The sequence below is a fragment of the Gorilla gorilla genome, chromosome 2 (genome assembly GCF_029281585.2).
Source record: "Gorilla gorilla gorilla isolate KB3781 chromosome 2, NHGRI_mGorGor1-v2.1_pri, whole genome shotgun sequence".
Lineage (NCBI taxonomy): Eukaryota > Metazoa > Chordata > Mammalia > Primates > Hominidae > Gorilla > Gorilla gorilla.
The window spans coordinates 134,077,500-134,097,750 of NC_086017.1; the positions used below are offsets into that span (position 1 = coordinate 134,077,500).

At 37.1% G+C, this 20,251-nt stretch overlaps 1 protein-coding gene across 6 annotated transcripts in view; it reads left to right on the forward strand.

Annotated features, from left to right (window-relative positions):
• The window catches only part of SEC22A (SEC22 homolog A, vesicle trafficking protein), an 87,991-nt gene that overhangs the window by 19,068 nt on the left and 48,672 nt on the right, over window positions 1-20,251 (forward strand). For all 6 annotated transcript variants that reach the window (XM_004036190.5, XM_063704111.1, XM_063704110.1 and 3 more), the window contains exons 3-4: window positions 2,568-2,731; window positions 4,113-4,307. In XM_004036190.5, coding sequence (XP_004036238.1) covers window positions 2,568-2,731; window positions 4,113-4,307 — 359 coding nt within the window. The remainder of the gene's footprint in view (window positions 1-2,567; window positions 2,732-4,112; window positions 4,308-20,251) is intronic.

Consider the following 20,251-nt stretch of genomic DNA (forward strand, 5'->3'; position numbering starts at 1 on the left):
GCCCAAGGGAAGGAGAACTGGGTATCTGGGCAAGAGTGATAAGACACTTTAAGTGCAGTATACCCTTTTATTTTTCATTCTTGTTAAATTTGAATCCTGTGAACATATTTATTCTAAACATTAATTCTGCTTCTATGTTATTCGAGAAAGAAAATAGTAAGGTGACCAGTATGGATCAGAATTTTACAGTAAAAATTACTGTGTAGGCCGGGCGTGGTGACTTAGACCTGTAATCCCACCACTTTGGGAGGCCAAGGTGGGCAGATCACTTGAGGTCAGGAGTTTTGAGACCACCCTGGTCAACATGGTAAAACCCCATCTCTACTAAAAATATAAAAATTAGCCAGGTGTGGTGGTGTGTGCCTGTAATCCCAGCTACTCAGGAGGCTGAGACAGGAGAATCGCTTGAACCCGGGAGGCGGAGGTTGCAGTGAGCCGAGATTGTGCCACTGCACTCCAGCCTGGGTGACAGAGCAAGAGTCCGTCTCAAAAAAAAAAAAAAAAAAAAAAAAAAGATTACTGTGTAGATTAGCAGAGTCCAGCATAGGAGTGGTGAATTACATCCTGCATGCTGTTTACTGCCCCTGATCTAGACCAGCTATATTGACAGTGCTATGCAATGATGTTTAGGTGACTCATTAAAAAGGGTTACTTTGTGTTTTGTGCTCTGCTTATTTATTATAGTGGGGTATATACTAGATTCTAGAAAGCTTTTTTTCCAATAGAATATGGTTAATTTTCATGTTTCAGTGCTTATTTTTTCATTTTTAATTTCTGAATTTGTTATTTAGAAGTAATTTCAAACTTACAGAAAAGTTGTATGAATAAGAAAAGTTCAAATAACACCTGTTCCCATAGTCACCTTTGGTCAACATTTTACCACATTTGTCTTCTCATTTTATCTACCTACCTACTTAACTGTGTGATTTATTTTTTTTTCCTGAACCATTTGAGAGAAACTTATAAATACCATGCCCCTTTCTTCATAACTACTTCAGAGTATATTTTCTAAAATTAGGGATATTCTCTTACTTAACCACAGTACACATATCAGCCTCAGTAAATTTAACGTTCATACCATACTTTATCTACTCTACTGCCAACTTTCCTTTTTTTGTCGGTTGACCCAGGAATATGCTTTATAGCATTTTTTTTTTTTTTTTGCTTTTTGGCACGGGATTTGGACTAGTGTTAGGTATTGTATTTAGTCATCATATCTCTTTAGCTTCTTTTTTTTTAGACAGAGTCTCTCTCTTGTCACCCAGGCTGGAGTGCAATGGAGCAATCTCGGCTCTTTGCAACCTCCACCTCCTGGGTTCAAACGATTCTCCTGCCTCAGCCTCCTGAATAGCTGGGATTACAGGCATGCACCACTATGCCCAGTTAATTTTTGTATTTTTAGTAGAGACGGGGTTTCACCATGTTGGCCAGGCTGGTCTCAAGCTTCTGACCTCAGATCATCCACCCACCTCGGCCTCCCAAAGTGCTGGGATTACAGGCCCCCACCATGCCCGGCCTCTTTAGCTTCTTTTGATTAGCAACATTTCCACATCCTTTATTTCTTTTTTACAACCCTGGCACTTTTAAAGAATACACTTTTTCCTTTTCAAAAATAGAATGTTGATCATTTTGGTGTTTTCTTAATGATTAAATTCTCAGAATATTATATAGCTGATGTGTCTTTCTCAGGATATAACATCTCGAGACACACAATGTCCATCTAACATTAATGATGTTAGAGAGTACTTGGTGAAGGAGTTACCTAGTTTCTACTGTATAATATTTCCCCCTTGCAACTAAGAAACAATCCATGGAAAGACATTTTAAAACCATGCAAATATACTAATCCATAAAAATTTCCCCCTAGATTTAACATCCATGATTGTCCTTGCCTGATCCAATCTTTACTATGTTGGTTGCAAAATGCTGATTTTTCCATTGCTAGCACTTCCTCTACGTTTACCAGTCAACACTCAGCATTCTGCTTTAAGCCATAGCCCTCATTTCTCCTTTTGTTTTTTATATAAACTCATAAATTCCCCCCTCCCATGGTTCATAATTAATTACTGTGTAAAGTAGAGGATTTGATTCTGGGGTGTGTCAATGATGACTTCAGGAGGTCAGTGATCACCTTGAAATTGTGTGCAATCTTCTGTGTTCTGGCATCTTTCTAGGGAGAGTGTTCCTGTCATCAGAATCTTGAAAGGGTTCTGGACTCAAAAGTGGAAAACATATTGAAGGGTTAGACTTTAAGCTATCTGTAATACTTACAATACATTTGTATATCCGTTCCCCTGCTTTTTACTCCAAGTGATAACTGAAATGTTAGAACCGTATTGTGTGTCCCTCTGTAGTACATTCTATTTTTTGTCTTCTGTTTTTAAACCACAACTTAAAATAGTACTATATTTTGGTTCCTTTACATTTTTTCCTAGAATATATAATAAATGTTAAGATCTTCATTGCCACCGTAGTAGCAGTTTATGGTGTATAGAACCAGTCTTGTGAAGCAGTGAATTACCTTGATTTAATTTGAAATTTTAAAACCAATGTTTTTTACACTATAGTTTTATTAGCTCTCTGGGAGTGAGCTACATGATGTTGTGCACTGAAAATTACCCAAATGTTCTCGCCTTCTCTTTCCTGGATGAGCTTCAGAAGGAGTTCATTACTACTTATAACATGATGAAGACAAATACTGCTGTCAGACCATACTGTTTCATTGAATTTGGTAAGGGCCTGATTTTTTTTTCCTTTTTATTCTGTCTGCATCCAATCATAAGCAATTTCAAATCTAATATTGGGTGGAGGGGGGACTTCTGCTATCTTGCTTTTGATAGAATAATTTGGTAAATGATCTATAAATTATGGTAACTTTTTACTTAGATGCTTGTTAGAAAAAAATTGTGTTTGAGCTGTGAAGGGGGTTGTGAGTATTGGTCCAAAGAATTAATGCCAGAGGATAACTTCTCAATGAGAAATTTATAAGCCAGAGATTCAGACTTTTGCTTTTCTGTAATAATCTTTTATAGTCTGCTTCATGTAGAATAGGGGATGGCAAACATTTGCTGGAAAGGACCAGATAGTACATATTTTAGACTTTAAGGATCATATAGTCCCTGTCACAACTATTCAGCCCTGCCGTTGTAGCTCGAAAGCAGCCATAGGCAGTACGTAGATGAGTGCAGTTATATTCTAATAAAACTTTACAGAATAGTCAGCAGGCTAGATTTGGCCTGTGGGCAGTAGTTTGCTCAACTTCTGATGTAGAAGAAAAAAAAAAACACCATGTTGTAAATAGTAAAAATAAAATTCCACTTGGAAAATATTTAGGAAATGTCTTATGTTAGTTTTATTCAATTTATTCTTTAAAACCTACATTCTAATGGTGTAAGCAATAAAAAGAAAACAGATTTATAAAAACATGCAACTTCTAGTGTGTGTTCTTATGTAATGGCAGCTGGTAAATCTGACAGATTTAATATTTCATGAGATAGGAATCTCTATAAAAATCAAGACTTTGGGCCAGGTGTGGTGGCTCATGCCTTTTATCCCAGCACTTTGGGAGGCCGAGGCAGTAGGATCACTTAAGGCCAGGAGTTCGAGACCACCCTGGGCAACATAGACCCTGTCTGTACAAAAATAAATAAATAAACTGGGCATGGTGGCTCACACCAGTAGCCCCAGCTGCTTGGGAGACTGAGGCAGAAGGATCACTTGAGCACAGGAGTTTGAGGTTACAGTGAGCTATGATTGTACCACTGCACCCCAGTCTAGGTGACAGAGCAAGACCCTGTCTCAAAAAAAAAAATTCAAGACTTTGGTTTAAAGTTAAAGCTGTTTTTTGTTTTTGTAATTTCTTGAAGTGGATGTAATACACTTAGGTAGTGTTAAATCCTTAGTTTATTTAAAATTACTGATTTCTGGAGGGTAAGACTGATGATTCCATGATACATTAATCATTAAACACAAGTAATATTGGACTATTTCATGACGAATTGAACAATTTTGGATAATAAACTACCTGTGGTATTTACTATCCATAAACATCATATTCTGAAATGATTAATTGACAAGTGACTGCAAGGAAATTTATTTTTTATTTTACATAGATAACTTCATTCAGAGGACCAAGCAGCGATATAATAATCCCAGGTCTCTTTCAACAAAGATAAATCTTTCTGACATGCAGACGGAAATCAAGCTGAGGCCTCCTTATCAAATTTCCATGTGCGAACTGGGGTCAGCCAATGGAGTCACATCAGCATTTTCTGTTGACTGTAAAGGTGCTGGTAAGATTTCTTCTGGTGAGTTCTGGATCTCAGTTATTTTATTTTAAAAAAATCCTTGGGAAAAACTGAGAAACTCTTGAAAATGAATTACTTTATTCTAATATTTTAAATCAAGTACATGAGAGAATATAGAAGTTCAAAGCAATCCTTTCAGTGATTTATAAAGTCAGCTACCAGATGTGTGACTAATCGGGAAAATACTTTCAAATAGCAACCTCAGAGGATCTCTTTGCTAGAAAAACATTTTTTTAAATTTAAAATTAAAAAAAGTTAATTTTCATGGGTACATATTCGGTGTGTAATATATTTATGGGGTACATGAGATATTTTGATACAGGTATGCAATGTGTAATAATCACATTAGGGTAAATGGGGTGTTCATCACCTCAAGCATTTATTATTTCTTTGTGTTATAAACATGTCAGTTGTGCTCTGTTATTTTTAAATGTACAATAAATTATTGTTGACTGTAGTCACCCTATTGTGGTATCAAGTACTAAATCTTATTCATTTTAGCTAACTATATTATGTACCCATTAACCATCCCCCTTTCTCCCACCCCCACTACCCTTCCCATCCTCCAGTAACCAAAATTCTACTCTCTTATCTCCATGAGTTCAGTTGTTTTAAACTTTAGCTCCCACAAATGAGTGAGAATATGTAAACTTTTCTTTTCTGTGCCTAGTTTATTTCAGTTAATAAAATGTCCTCCAGTTCATCCGTGCTGTTGCAAATGATAGGATCTCATTCTTTTTTTATGGCTGAATAATACTCTGTTGTGTATGTGTGCCACATTTTGTTTATCCATTTGTCTGATGAAGGGCACTTAGGTTGCTTCCAGGTCTTACCTGTTGTGAATATACTGCAGTAAACATGAGAATGCAGATGTCTCTTCGATATGCTGATTTCCTTTCTTTTGGGTATATAGCTAGCATTGGGGTTGCTGGATTATATGATAGTTCTCTTTTTAGTTTTTGAGGAACCTCAAAACTACTACTGTTCTCCATAGTGGTTGTACTAATTTACATCCCCACCAACAGTGTTCCCTTTCTTCCACCTCATCACCAGCATTCATTATTGCCTGTCTTTTGGATAAAACCCAGTTTAACTGAGGTGAAATGATGTCTCGTTGTAGTTTTGTTTTGCATTTCTCTGATGATCGGTGATGTTGAGCACCTTTTCATATACCTGTTTACCATTTGTATGTCTCTTTTGAGAAATGTCTATTCAGATCTTTTGCCCATTTTTTAATTGGCTTATTAGATTTTTTCATATAGAGTTGTTTGAGCTCATTATGTATTCTAGTTATTAATCCCTTGTCAGATGAATATAGGGATTCACATTCCCTTGTCAGTTTGCAAATATTTTCTGTCATTCTGTGGGTTGTCTCTTCACTTTGTTGTTTCCTTTGCTGAGCAGAAGCTTTTAAACTCAAAATAATGCAATTTGTCCACTTTTGCATTGGTTGCCTGTACTTGTGGGGTATTACTCAAGATATCTTTGCCCAGGCCAGTGTCCTGGAGAGTTTCCCCAATGTTATCCTTTAGTAACTTCATGGTTTGAGGTCTTAGATTTAAGTCTAATCCATTTTGATTTGATCTTCGTATATGGCTAGGAAAACATTTAAGGTTTCTTTGTAAACATTTTTCTAGAAATGAAAAATAGGTTCTTTGTACTGCATATTTATAGGCATGTAAAGTGCTTTGCATTTTGTTAAAATGGCTACATTCAAGGCCAGGGTTCTTGACTGTCACGGAAGGTGTAAATACTTTAATGATCATCTGCTCAAACCTCCCATCCCAAAGAAGGAATACTATCTTCAACAGTTGTGAAATGATATAAACTTTTGCTTAAAATGAACTCCTCATTATTTTATAAGGTAGCATACGCCATTGTCAGACTATTTGTTTAAGAAAGTTATTCCAACCTAAGGCTTTAGGAAAAAAAAAACTTCCTTATATAATTGAGCTAAAGTCAGCTTCCCTATGTCTACTAGTTTGTTTTGTGATCTGTTTCTCCTTTCCTTCAGCAGAACCAGAATAACAGTTAAGTCAGCAACTGTGTGTCCTTTCCATCCTCTTAGACTAGTCTACTTCATATAAATATCTCCAATTCACCAATGAGAAGACATGGACACAGGGAGGGGAACATCACACACGGGGGCCTGTCAAGGGGTGGGGGGCAAGGGGAGGGATAGCATTAGGAGAAATACCTAATATAGATGATGGGTTGATGGATGTGGCAAACCACCATGGCACATGTATACTTACGTAACAAACCTGCACGTTCTGCACATGTATCCCAGAACTTAAAGTATAATAAAAAAAGAAATAAAAATGTAAGACAATATCAACTATAGAATACAAGGCAAACACATTTATCATTCTATATTGACAAAGGGCAAAATTTTCAATTAAACTGTAACAAACATGCACCGTTTTGAATCACGAGGTCAGGAGTTCAAGACCAGCCTGGCCAAGATGGTGAAACCCTGTCTCTACTAAAAATACAAAAATTAGCTGGGTGTGGTGGCAGGCACCTGTAATCCCAGTTACTCGGGAGACTGAGGCAGAGAATTGCTTGAATCCAGGAGGCGGATGTTGCAATGAGCTGAGATCGTACCACTGCACTCCAGCCTGGGTGACAAAGCGAGACTCCATCAGAAAAAAAAAAAAAAAAAAACCAAACTCCAGTTCACTTAGCCTTTTGATTTATGGCATTTCAAGTTCTCCCCATCCTAGAAGCTTCCTCTAGACATGCTTTAGTTTGTTAACATTCTTTAAATTTGGACTGAATACAACACTTCACATACAAATGTGGGAGAAGAGGGTAACAAATTTCATTAAAATAATCCAGTCAGTTAGTAAACAAGCAGATAACAATAACAAGCCCAGTTGGTCAAGGGTGGTAGGGGGAGAGTGGGCTAGTACCCAGATTGTTACAATATGCTATCTAAAATGTCCAATTTCCAGTAAATTATAAGACATGCAAAGAAACAGGAAAATATGGCCAGGTGTGGAGGCTCACACCTATAATCCCAGCATTTGGGAGGCCAAGGCAGGCGGATCTCCTGGGGTTGGGAGTTCACGACCAGCCTGACCAACATGGAGAAATCCCGTCTCTACTAAAAAAAAAAAAAAAAAAAAAAAAATTAGTTGGGCATGGTGGCACATGCCTGTAATCCCAGCTACACGAGAGGCTGAGGCAGGGGAATTGCTTGAACCCAGGAGGCAGAGGTGGCAGTGAGCTGAGATTGCACCATTGCACTCTAGCCTGGGCAACGAGAGTGAAACTCTGTCTCAAAAAAAAAAAAAAAAAAAAAGGAAAATATGACCCACACACTGTGGGCATGGGGTAGAGGGGGCAGAATGTAGGTAACAGAAACTGCCTCTGAGAGCAATCAGGTGTCAGATTTAACAGACAGAGGCTTCAAAGTAATCATTATAATCGTATTCAAAGACTAAAGGAAACTATTAAAGGAGTAAAGGGGGAGGTATGATAATGTTGCATCAAATAGACAATACCAATAAAGAGAAATTATTTTTAAAAAACACAGTGGAAATTCTGGAATTAAGTAAAATTACTAAAATGAAAAATTCACTAGAAGGGAGTAACAATAGATTTGAACTGGCAGAAGAGTTAGCAATTTGAAGATAGATTGATAGAGATGATCTAATCTGAAAAACAGAAAAAAGAATGAAGAAAAATGAATGGAACCTCAAAAAAACGGGGCATGCTAACATAGGTGTGACAGGATACCGAAGAAGAAGGGGGAGAAAAAGCAGAAAAAATATTTGAGGAAATAATGGCTGAAAAGTTCCCAGATTTACTGAAGAACATTAATCTGCTCTTGCAGGAAGCTCAGTGAACTCCAAATGGGATACACACAAGAGATCCACAAATAGATGAATCATAGTAAAATGCTGAAAACTAAAGACAAGGAGAAAATCTTGAAATCAGCAAGAGAAAAAGAACTTGTCACTTACATGAGTTTACCTGTATAACAAACCTGTCCCTGAACCTAAAATAAAAGTTAAAAGGAAACCAAAACTCATCACTTACAGTGAACCTCAATAAGATTAACAGCTGACTTCTTAGCAGAACCAATAGAGACTAGTAGGCAATGGAATGACATACAAAGTGCTGAAAGAAAGAAAATAAAAACTACCAGTAACCAAGAATCTTATATCTAGCAAAGTTATCTTTTAAAAAAATGAAGGCAAAGTAAAGATATTTACAGATAAATGAAAGATAAGAGAATTCGTTACTAGCAGAAACACCTTATAAGAAATAATAAAGGAAATTCTTGGCTGCGCGTTGTGGCTTACGCCTGTAATCCCAGCACTTTGGGAGGCCGAGGCGGGTGGATCACGAGGTCAGGAGTTCAAGACCAGTCTGGCCAACATGGTGAAACCCTGTCTCTACTAAAAATACAAAAATTAGCTGAGCATGGTGCCACACGCCTGTAATCCCAGCTACTCAGGAGGCTGAGGCAGGAGAATTGCTTGAACCTGGGAGGTGGAGATTGCCGTGAGCCGAGATCGCGCCACTGTGCTCCAGCCTGGGCAACAGAGCAAGACTTCATCTCAAAAAAAAAATAATAATAATAATAATGGAAATTATTTAGGATGAAAACAAGTGACCCTAGAAAATAATTTGAATCCATTTGAAAAAAAGCAAAGAACAAGGGTAAATGTAATTAAGTAATTAAAAAAGACAGTAAAGGCCAGGTGTGGTGGCTCATGCCTGTAATCCTAATACTTTGGGAGGCCAAAGTGGGAGGATCCCATGAGCCCAGGAATTTGAGGTTGCAGTGAGGTAGGCTGCCTTCCAGCCTGGGCAGTAGAGCAAGACTCTGACTCGTAAAAATACATTAATGCATTTTTCTTCTACTCTCTACTCTTAACTGATTTAAAAAGTGATCATATAAAACAGTGTATATATAATGTCATTTGGGCCTATAACATATAGAAATGTAATATGTTTTCACATACAGCAAAAAGGACATGGGTGGTAGTAAAGTTGTACTGGGATAAGGAAATTACTCCAGATGATAATTCAAATCAACAGGAACTAGTGAAGAAAGCCAGAAAGATAAGATAAATATTAACAAGAGCTATAAACATATAATTACTATCCTTTCTTAGCATTTTTAGAAGACATAAAATTATATAAGGTCATAATTTATAACAATGCATTACGGAGTTTGTGATGTTTATTGTTATGTATAACAGCAATACCACAAAAAGGAGATAAAGGGAATAGAGCTATATAGGAGTAATGTTTCTGTGGCTCATTAGAATTTAGTATAAATTCTTGCAGTTAAGATGTACATGGTAAGCTTAGAGCAACCACAAAGCAAATAAAAAATAGTGAAAAATTATTAAAGTAAAATACTGTACTACCAAATATTCACTTCATGCAAAAAAAAAAAGTGAAGGAGGGATAGAGCCAAAAAAGGCATGAGATGGATAAGAAAAAAGGGAAAAAATGGCAGATGTAAATCTATATCAATTATAATATTATATATGAATGGATTTAAAAAGTGTTAATATATTAAATAATCCAGTCAAAAGATGGAGATTGTAAGATTGGAGTAAAAATAAAAAAACAAGATGCAACTATATGTTGTCTTCAGGAGACATACCTTAGATTCAAATATACAAATAGATTGAAAGTCAAAGGATAAAAAAAGATAAATGAAGAGGAAAAGAGAGCTGGAGTACCAATACTAATATCAGACAAAATGGACTTTATGACAAACACTGGTATGAGAGGTAAAGCATGACATTTTATAATGATAAAAGGGTGAATCAATTAAGATAGAGCTATAAACATACATGCATTTAACAGCAGAGCCCCAAAGTACATTAAGTAAAACCTGCCAGAAGTGAATACAGAAATAGACAATTGAACAATGGTAGTTGGAGACTTAAATACACAACTTTCAATAATGGATAGAACAATTAGGCAGAAGATAAGAAAATACAAGACTTGAACACCTGCACCACCATATGCCAGTGAGACATAACAGACATCTATTAGGATACTCCATTTAACAACAGAATTTATGTTCTTCTCAAGTGCATGTGAACTATTCTCCAGGATAGACCTTATGCTAAGCTAAACAAAACAAAAAGAAAAACAAAACCTTCATAAATTTAAAAGGATAGAAATAGTACAAAGTATGTTCTCCAGCTACATTAGAATGAAATTAGAAGTGAAAACAGAAAGAAATTTGGGAAACTCACAAATATGTGGAAGTTAGACAGTACATTCCTAAATAGTGAATGGGTCAGAGACTAAATCAAAAGGGAAATGCGTACTTTGAGATGAATGAAAATGAAGATTCAGCATACCAAAACTTACAGGATGTAGTAGCAAAAGCTAAATTTAGAGGAAAATTTATAGCTGTAAATGCCTATGTTTAAAAAAAAAAAAACCAGATTTGAAGACAACTTTCCACTTAAAGATAATGGAAAAAGAAAAGCAAATTAAACCTAAAGCAAACAGAAGGAAGGAAATAACGATTAGAACAGAAACAAATGAAATAGAGGATAGGAAAACAGTAGAGAAAAATCAACAAAACCAAAAGTTGGTTCTTTGAAAAAACTGACAAACCCTTAGCTAGATTGACCCAGAAAATAATTACTCAAATTAGAAATGAAGGAGCCAGGCACGGTGGCTCATGCCTGCAACCCCAACACTTTGGAAGGCTGAGGTGGATGCATCACTTGAAGCCAGGAGTTCCGAGACTAGCCTGGCCAACATAGCAAAACCCCATTTCTACTAAAAATACAAAAAATTAGCTGAGCATGGTGGCACGTGCCTGTAATCCGAGCTGCTCAGGAGGCTGAGGACGAGAATTGCTTAAAACGTGGGAGGTGGAGGTTGCAGGGAGCTGAGATCACACCACTGCACTCCACCCTGGGTGATAGAGCGAGGCTCTGTGTGAAAGAAAAAAGAAATGAAAAGGATGGCATTTCTACTGACCTTCTAGAAATAAAAAGGATTATAAAGAATACTATAAACAACTGTCTCCCATTAAATTCAATAACTTTGATGAAATGGATAAATTCCTAGAAAAACACCAACTACTGGTAATGATGCAAGAAGATAATATGAATAGATCTGTAAAAGCAAAAAGATTCAATTAGTAATAAAAACTACCCACAAAGAAAACTCCAGGCCCAGATACATTTACTGGTGATTTTTACCAAACAGTTAATGAAGAGTTAATAACCAGTTATTTACAAACAGTTCCAAAAAAACAGTAAAGGGCCAGATGCTGTGGCTCACACCTGTAATCCCACCACTTTGGGAGGCCGAAGCAGGTAGATGGCTTGAGCTCAGGAGTTCAAGACCAGCCTGGACAATGTGGTGCAACACTGTCTCTACAAAAAATACTTCCGTATTCTGTGAGGCCAGTATCATCCTAATACCAAAACCAGGCAAAGTCATCACAAAGAAAGTAAAATGCAGACCAATATATCTTATGAATATGGACACAAAAGTCCTCAGCAAAATACAAGCAAACCCAATCCAGCAACGTATTTAAAAAATTAGGCCAGGCACTGTGGTTCATGCCTATAATCCCAGCACTTTGGGAGACTGAGGCAGGAGGATCACTTGTGCCCAGGAGTTTGAGACCAGCCTGGACAACATAGGCAGACCCCATCTCTACAAAAAATTTTTAAAAATTAGTGTGATGGTATGCATGTGTAGTCCCGGCAACTCAGGAGGCTGAGGTGGGAGAATCGTTTGAGCCCAGGAGTTTGAGGCTGCAGTGAGTAATGATGACACCACTGCACTCCAGCCTGGGTGACAGAGCAAGACCATGTCTCTAAAAGAAAAAATTACAGTTATGTGCTACATAACAACATTTTGTCAGTGATAGACTGAATATATGGTGGTGATTTCAAAAGATTATAATAGCATATTTTTACTGCACCTTTTCTATGTTTAGATACACAAATACTATTGTGTTACAGTAGTCTACAGTAGCCAGCACAATAACATGCTGCACAGGTTCGTAACCCAGGAGCAATAGGCTATACCATATAGCCTAGGTATGTATTAGGGTATACTATCTAGGTTTGTGTAAATACACTCTATGACGTTTGCACAGCAATATCACCTAATGACACATTGTTCAGAATGTATCCCCATTGTTAAAGGATGCATGACTGTACACCCTGACCAAGTGGGATTTATCTCAGGTGTGCAAGGTTGCTTTAACATCCAAAAATCAATTAATGTAATATATTGATAGAATAAGAAATGAAAAACACATGATTATCTCAATACATGCAGAAAAAGCATTTGACAAAATTCAACAGCCTTTCATGGCAGAAAAACAAAACAAAAAACAAAAAACAACAACAAAAAAACACTCAACAAACTAGGAATAAAAGGGAAGTTCCTCAACTTGATAAAAGTCGCTTATGGAAAACCCACAACTAACATTATATCTAATGGTGAAAGACAGGATGCTTTTTCCTAAGATCCAGGGACAAGACAAAGATGTCTGCTTACACTACTTCTACTCAACATTATACTGGAAGTTCAAGCCACAGCAGGCCATTGGACAAGGACAATAAATAAAAAGGCATGTAGATTGCAAAGGAAGAAATAAAATAACACCATTCACATATGATGTAATTTTTATATAGAACATTCTAAGGAATCCACTGAAAAACTATTTGAGAACTAATAAATGAGTTCAGTGAGGTTGCAGGATACAAGATTAATATAAAAAACAATTGTATTCTATACACTAGCAATGAACAATCTGAAAATGAAATTAAGAAAACCCTATATACTGAAAACTTTAAAACATAATTGAAAGAAACAACACCTACATTAATGACAAATAGTCTCATGTTCATGGATTGAAAGACAGTATTATTTACATGGTTGTACTTCCCAAATTAATAGAGAGATTCAGCACATTCTTTATAAAAATCCCGGCTTTTTTTGTAGAAATTGACAAGGTGATCCTAAAATTCATATGGAAATGCAAGGGATAGAGCATAGCCAAAATAATCTTGGAAAATCTTGGAAAAGTACAAAGTTGGAGGACTCACACTTCCAAACTTACTACCAGCCTACAATTATCATGACTGTGTGGTTCTAGTTTAAGGATAGACACATAGATCAATGGAATAGAATTGAGAGTACAGAAGTAAACTCACTATGGTTAACAAATTTTCAACAGTGATGCCAAGACAATGGTGAAAGAATAGTCTTTTTGACAAATGGTGCTAAGACAACTAGATATCCACATGCAAAAGAATGAAGTTGGACCCCTACCTCAAAAAAATATATAAATTAATTAAAATGTATCAAAAACTTAAAATTAACAACAAAACTATAAAACTTTTAGGAGAAAACATACATATAAATCTTTGTATAATCTTATATTAGGTTTTTAAGACTTAACACCAAAATCACAATGAAAAAAGAAAAAATAGGCTGGGCACAGTGGCTCACGCCTGTAATCCCAGCACTTTGGGAGGCCAAGACAGGCAGATCGCTTGGTCCCATGAGTTCGAGACCAGCCTGGGCAACATGGCGAAACCTCATCTCTACAAAAAATACAAAAATTATCCAGGCGTGGTGGCGCACGCCTGTAGTCCCAGCTACTTGGGAGGCTGAGGTGGGAGGACGGCTTGAGCCTAGGAGGCAGAGGTTGCAGTGAGCTGAGATCGTGCCACTGCACTCCAGCCTGGGCAACAGCCAGACCTTGTCTCAAAAAAAAAAAAAAATAGATAAGGTGGACATCATCAAAACTAAAAACTTTTTTGGAGACAAGTTCTTGCAATGTTGCCCAGGCTGGTCTCGCACTCGTGGGCTCAAACAATCCCCCCACCTCAGCCTCTAGAGTAGTCTGGATTACAGGCATGTACTACCTCACCCAATTCAAAATTAAAAACTTTGTTCTTCAAACGACACTATTAAGAAAATGAAAAGGCAACCGACACAATGGGAGAAAATACTTGTAAATCGTATGTCTGATGAGGAACTAGTATCTAGAATATGTAAATAACTGTTACAACTAAACGATAAAAAGACATAATCCAGTTTAAAAATGGAGAAAGGATTGGACTAGGCATTTTTGCAAAGAAGTTGTACAACTGGACAATTAACACATGAAAAGATGTTCAACGTTTCATAGTCATTAGGGAAATACAAAGCAAAATTACAAGGAGATGCCACTTCATACGTATTAGGATGGTTAAAATTAAAAAGATAGACAATAACAAGTGTGGATGAGGATATAGAGAAATTGGAATCCCCATACTTTGCCAGTGGGGTTGTAAAATTATGCAGTCACTTTGGAAAACAGTTTGGAAGTTCCTCAAAAAGTTAAAAAGAGTCACCATATGGCCCAGGAATTCTACTCTTAGGTGTACCCCAGAGAAATGCAAACATATGTCCACACAAAAATGTGTGTATGAATGTAGCATTATGCAAAATAATTCATGAATAGCAGCGTTATTCAAAGCCAAAAAGTGTAGACACCCAACTATCCATCAGCTGATGAGTGGATAAATAAAATGTGGTATATCCATATAGTGTATTATTATTCAGTCATAAAAAGGAATAAAGTACTGATACATATAACAACATCTGTGAACCTTAAAAACATTATGCTAAATAAAAGAAGTCAATCACGAGAAGGTCACATATTAATCATTCTCTTTATATGGAATGTCCAGAATAGGCAAATCCAGAGAGACAGGAAGTAGATTAATGATTGATGGAGCTAGAGGAATGGAGGGAAATAGGCAGTGACTACTAATAGGTATAAGATTTATTTTGGGGGTGATGAAAATATGGAATTAGGTATTTATGATTGTTGTACAACTCTGTGAGTATACGAAAAACTCCTGAATTGTGTGTTTTAAAAGTATTAATTTTATTGAATGTGGATTCTATTTCAATTTTTAAAATCACTAATAAATTCGATTATTACTTTGAAGACTTCCAGCTCTAGTAGTGATGGAGTAGGTAATTCAGACCACCAGTCCCACTGAGTACATGTAGAAAAGCTGAATGAAATGTATATATTCTATAGAATATATATGTCTGATCTAATACAGAATTTAATCAAATATAATCTTCCTGATATCTCTGGAGATCCGACAAGATTACTAAGAATTAGTGGGATGCAGAGGAGGATGGAGGCCCAGGGAGATGAGCCCAGTGTTCAGAGCTACTTTTTCCTTTGGTGCTTTTACCCATTTTGGAGAGCGTCTCTCCAGCTTTGGTTTACTACCTCAGATTTTTGCACCCTAGGAATATGGGTGAACTTAGTTTTGAATCATATTGTTCTCTAAAATTGGAGTGAGGTGATTCCACTGTGCTAATGCTCCAAAGGTCCTGGTAGAAGCAATCAAATATCTTTCTTGGAAGAAGATAGTGTCATAAGCTTCAAATTATGTCTACAACAAGATTTTGAAAATAAAATGTTTGGCAAACAATCATAGATAATTAAGCACCTTAAGAGACTACACTACATGAACATAGACCATAAGAAACAAGCACACACACACACACGCACACATATGCACGATCTGATAGAAACAATGAAAGCCAGAAGACAACTTAATGATAACTTTGAAAGGATGAAAGAAAATAACTGCAAATGTAGAATTCTGTGCTTTACAAAATGAATGATGTGAACAAAAAGAATGAAGTAGCAAGAATAGATATCCTTGTATTTTTGCTGATCCTGGTATTAGCAGCGAAAACTTTCGGTCTCTAGGTTTTGCAGGTCATATGGCCTCTGTTAGTATAACACATGAAAGTAGCCATAGATGTTATATAAAAGAATGAGTGAGGCTGTGTTGCAATAAAACTTCACTTACAAAAATAGATGGTGGGCTAAATTTAGTCTGTGGGTCATAGTTTGCCAGCCTTTGCTGTCTGCTAATCTTTGGCACAAAGTTGACATAGCCTTGTGAAAATATGGTAAATATACTGATATCTTTATCAGGTAAAAGTAAAATGCTTCTGATTTTCTCTGTTTATTAGGATAGAGAAAAATGTGTCACCAAATTAGTACCTACAGGTCAGAGAATGAATTGCTTTGTTCCATAAGAAGACTGCATTTGGAAAAGCACATGCAGTTGAAACCTACAATCTGTCATCCTCCAAGACACATCCATTTTGGAGACTTATACTGGACAGTTAAATGGGAATATAATAGGAATTGCTACCAATACATCTTTTAAGACTTGGATGGTGGCACTGATCTCTGTAATTACCTTGATGATATTTGGGTTGGGGGAGCTCAAAAACTTCCATTGGCCCTTCCTTCTCTAATAGTTCTAATTCCATGGGTCTGGCAGTCAATATTGCAAAATATATCTGTTCATTAATGGACACTCAGGATTCAGGAATATAACCTAAATTAGGGGTGGGGGTCCAACTTGACTTACCAGGAGGTAGACTCTGTTAGAAACTCCATGTATCACCTGACTTCCATAAGTCCCCACCCTGACCTGTAGCTGGCAGTGGCATCCTGGATCACCAAACGTTAGACACTTGGAAAATGGGGAGAGTCTGGTATTTGTTATTGTTTTAAGGAAGAGGGGCCAGATGCAGTGGTTCACACCTGTAATCCCAGCACTTGAGGAGGCCAGGGTGGGAGGATGGTTTGAGCCTAGGTGTTTGAGACCAGCCTTGACAACAAAGTGAGACCCTGTCTCTACAAAAAAAATTAAAAGATTAGCTAGGCATGGTGGCACGTGACTGTAGTCCCAGCTACTAGAAAGGCTGAGGCAGGAGGATTGCTTGAGCCTGGGAGGTTGAGGCTGCAGTGAGCCTTGATCATGCCACTGTACTCCAGCCTGGGTGACAGAGTGAGACCCTGTCTCAAAAAAAAAGTTTTAAAAGTAACTCACAACTAGAATTTATTTTATTTTATTTTTATTTTTGAGATGGAGTCTTGCTCTGTCACCCAGCAGTCTTGAGTGCAGTGGCGCAATCTCAGCCCACTGCAACCTCCACCTCCTGGGTTAAAGCAATTCTTCTGCCTCAGCCTCCCGAGTAGTTGGGATACAGGTGCATGCCACCATGCATGGCTAATTTTTGTATTTTTAGTAGAGACAGGGTTTCACCATGTTGGCCAGGCTGGCCTCAAACTCCTGACCTCATGATCTGCCCACTTTGGCCTCCCAAAGTGCTGGGATTAGAGACGTGCGCCACCGCGCCCAGCCTATAACTTATTTTAATATAACTTTAAATTTACTTTTAATTCAGACCAAGCCTACATAATATTTTCTATGGTCCCCAAGTTAAAATATATTTTTATGTTTTGGAACTTCTAAATAAAACTATTCAGTTTATTTTAGAATCTGGTTAATAGTTACTTGATAAACATCATTTTTCAGGGTTTTCCTCCCTCTGTTACAGTATCTTACTCTCCGTATCTTTTTTGTATTTCTTGACTTTTTTCTCTTTCTAATCTTTTGATCCTCTCCCCACAGTCTGGCATGAATGTTTTTATCTTGCCATACTTATTTTCTGAAGTCTACAGATGTTGTTCATGGGGTTAAAATATTAAATGAAGGGTACTGTGTTCTGCTTTTACTTCTTTTAAAACTGTTTATTATGGAAATTTTCAAAGTAAACAGAATAGTATAAATAAACAGAATGGTATAATTAACTCTCATGTACTCAACTGTAACAACGATATATCAACATTTTGCCATTCTTTTTTCATCTGTACTTCTACCTACTCCCCACTCATCCACTCAGTAATTTATTTCTATATTTTTTTCTTGTTTAAGGGAGGTTTACGTATATTAAAATGCACAAATCTTTGCTGTGTCCACCCCGTTTTAAAGTATATGTTTCATTATTACTCAGGTATGGTGAGGAGGAGATGACTGTCATAGAAAAGATAGTTTGTTATACTCACTGATCCCTAAAGGGAGCACACAAGGATGTACCAATGTGGGTCAGGAGGCAGAGGGAGCAGGAGGAAAATGTGGGCAAAAACTTTTAATTTATTTTTTTCCACTGTTTTTTATTTTATTATTATTTAAGTTTTAGGGTACATGTGCACAATGTGCAGGTTAGTTACATATATATACATGTGCCATGCTGGTGTGCTGCACCCATTAACTCGTCATTTAGCATTAGGTATATCTCCTAATTCTATCCCTCCCCCTCCCCCCACCCCACAACAGTCCCCAGAGTGTGATGTTCCCCTTCCTGTGTCCATGTGTTCTCATTGTTCAGTTCCCACCTATGAGTGAGAATATGCAGTGTTTGGTTTTTTGTTCTTATGATAGTTTACTGAGAATGATGATTTCCAATTTCATCCATGTCCCTACAAAGGACATGAACTCATCATTTTTTACGGCTGCATAGTATTCCATGGTGTATATGTGCCACATTTTCTTAATCCAGTCTATCATTGTTGGACATTTGGGTTGGTTCCAAGTCTTGCTATTGTGAATAGAGCCGCAATAAACATACGTGTGCATGTGTCTTTGTAGCAGCATGATTTATAGTCCTTTGGGTATATACCCAGTAATGGGATGGCTGGGTCAAATGGTATTTCTAGTTCTAGATCCCTGAGGAATTGCCACACTGACTTCCACAATGGTTGAACTAATTTACAGTCCCACCAACAGTGTAAAAAGTGTTCCTGTTTCTCCACATCCTCTCCAGCACCTGTTGTTTCCTGACTTTTTAATGATTGCCATTCTAACTGGTGTGAGATGGTATCTCATTGTGGTTTTGATTTGCATTTCTCTGATGGCCAGTGATGGTGAGCATTTTTTCATGTGTTTTTTGGCTGCATAAATGTCTTCTTTTGAGAAGTGTCTGTTCATGTCCTTCGCCCACTTTTTGATGGGGTTGTTTGTTTTTTTCTTGTAAACTTGTTTGAGTTCATTGTAGATTCTGGATATTAGCCCTTTGTCAGATGAGTAGGTTGCGAAAATTTTCTCCCATTTTGTAGGTTGCCTGTTCACTCTGATGGTAGTTTCTTTTGCTGTGCAGAAGCTCTTTAGTTTAATTAGATCCCATTTGTCAATTTTGGCTTTTGTTGCCATTGCATGCAAGAACTTTTACTGTGGTTTTGGTGGTAAGGAATGGGTGAGGCAGGGTAAGGAGGTTTTAAGATTGGCTAGTTTGAATAATTTCAATGGACTCTGGGGCATAGGTTCTATCTCTGGTTGTCTGACATGTGGCCCTGGGATGATTGGGATAGGGAAATAATGGCCCTGGCTGTGAGAGCCTTGTAGAGGAGTTGGTTGGTAGTGTGAGTCTGGATTGATTGGAATGCATATGAAAGGTGGACTCAGACAAGTTGTTTGCCATCACTAGGAATTAGCTATCCCTGGGAGAGGCAGTTCTTCCATGGTCAGCAAGGCCCAAGAGGTCAAAGCATCAAAAATACAGAATAAAAAGACATGATTACTAAACACCCTTATCACAATATAGGACATTTCCATCTCCCCCAAAAAGTTTCTTTGTGTCCCTTTTCAGTCAATTTCCACCATCCTCTAGACAACGACTGTTTTTATTTTTTTCCACTTGAACTTTGTTTTGTTCCAGAACTTTATATAAAAGAAGACTACATTGTGTGACTATTGTGTTCAGCTTCTTTTGCACAGCATGATGTCATACATACATGTTGCCTGTCTCAGTAATTTGTTCCTTTTTATTCCTGAGCGGTATTCCATTGTATGAATATACCACAATTTGTTTATTTATTCTCTTGCTGATGGACATAAACTTGTTTCAGTTTTTGTTATTGCACATAAAGCTACGATGAACATTCATCCTTTTTTTGACATATATTTTCATTTCCCTTGAGTAAATGTTAGGAGTGGAATTGATAGGTCAAAAGGTTGCCTGTTTAAGAAACTGCCAGTTTTCTGAAGTAGTTGTAAGATTTTACTTTCCCAACAAGCAATTTGTGAGCATTTTGATTA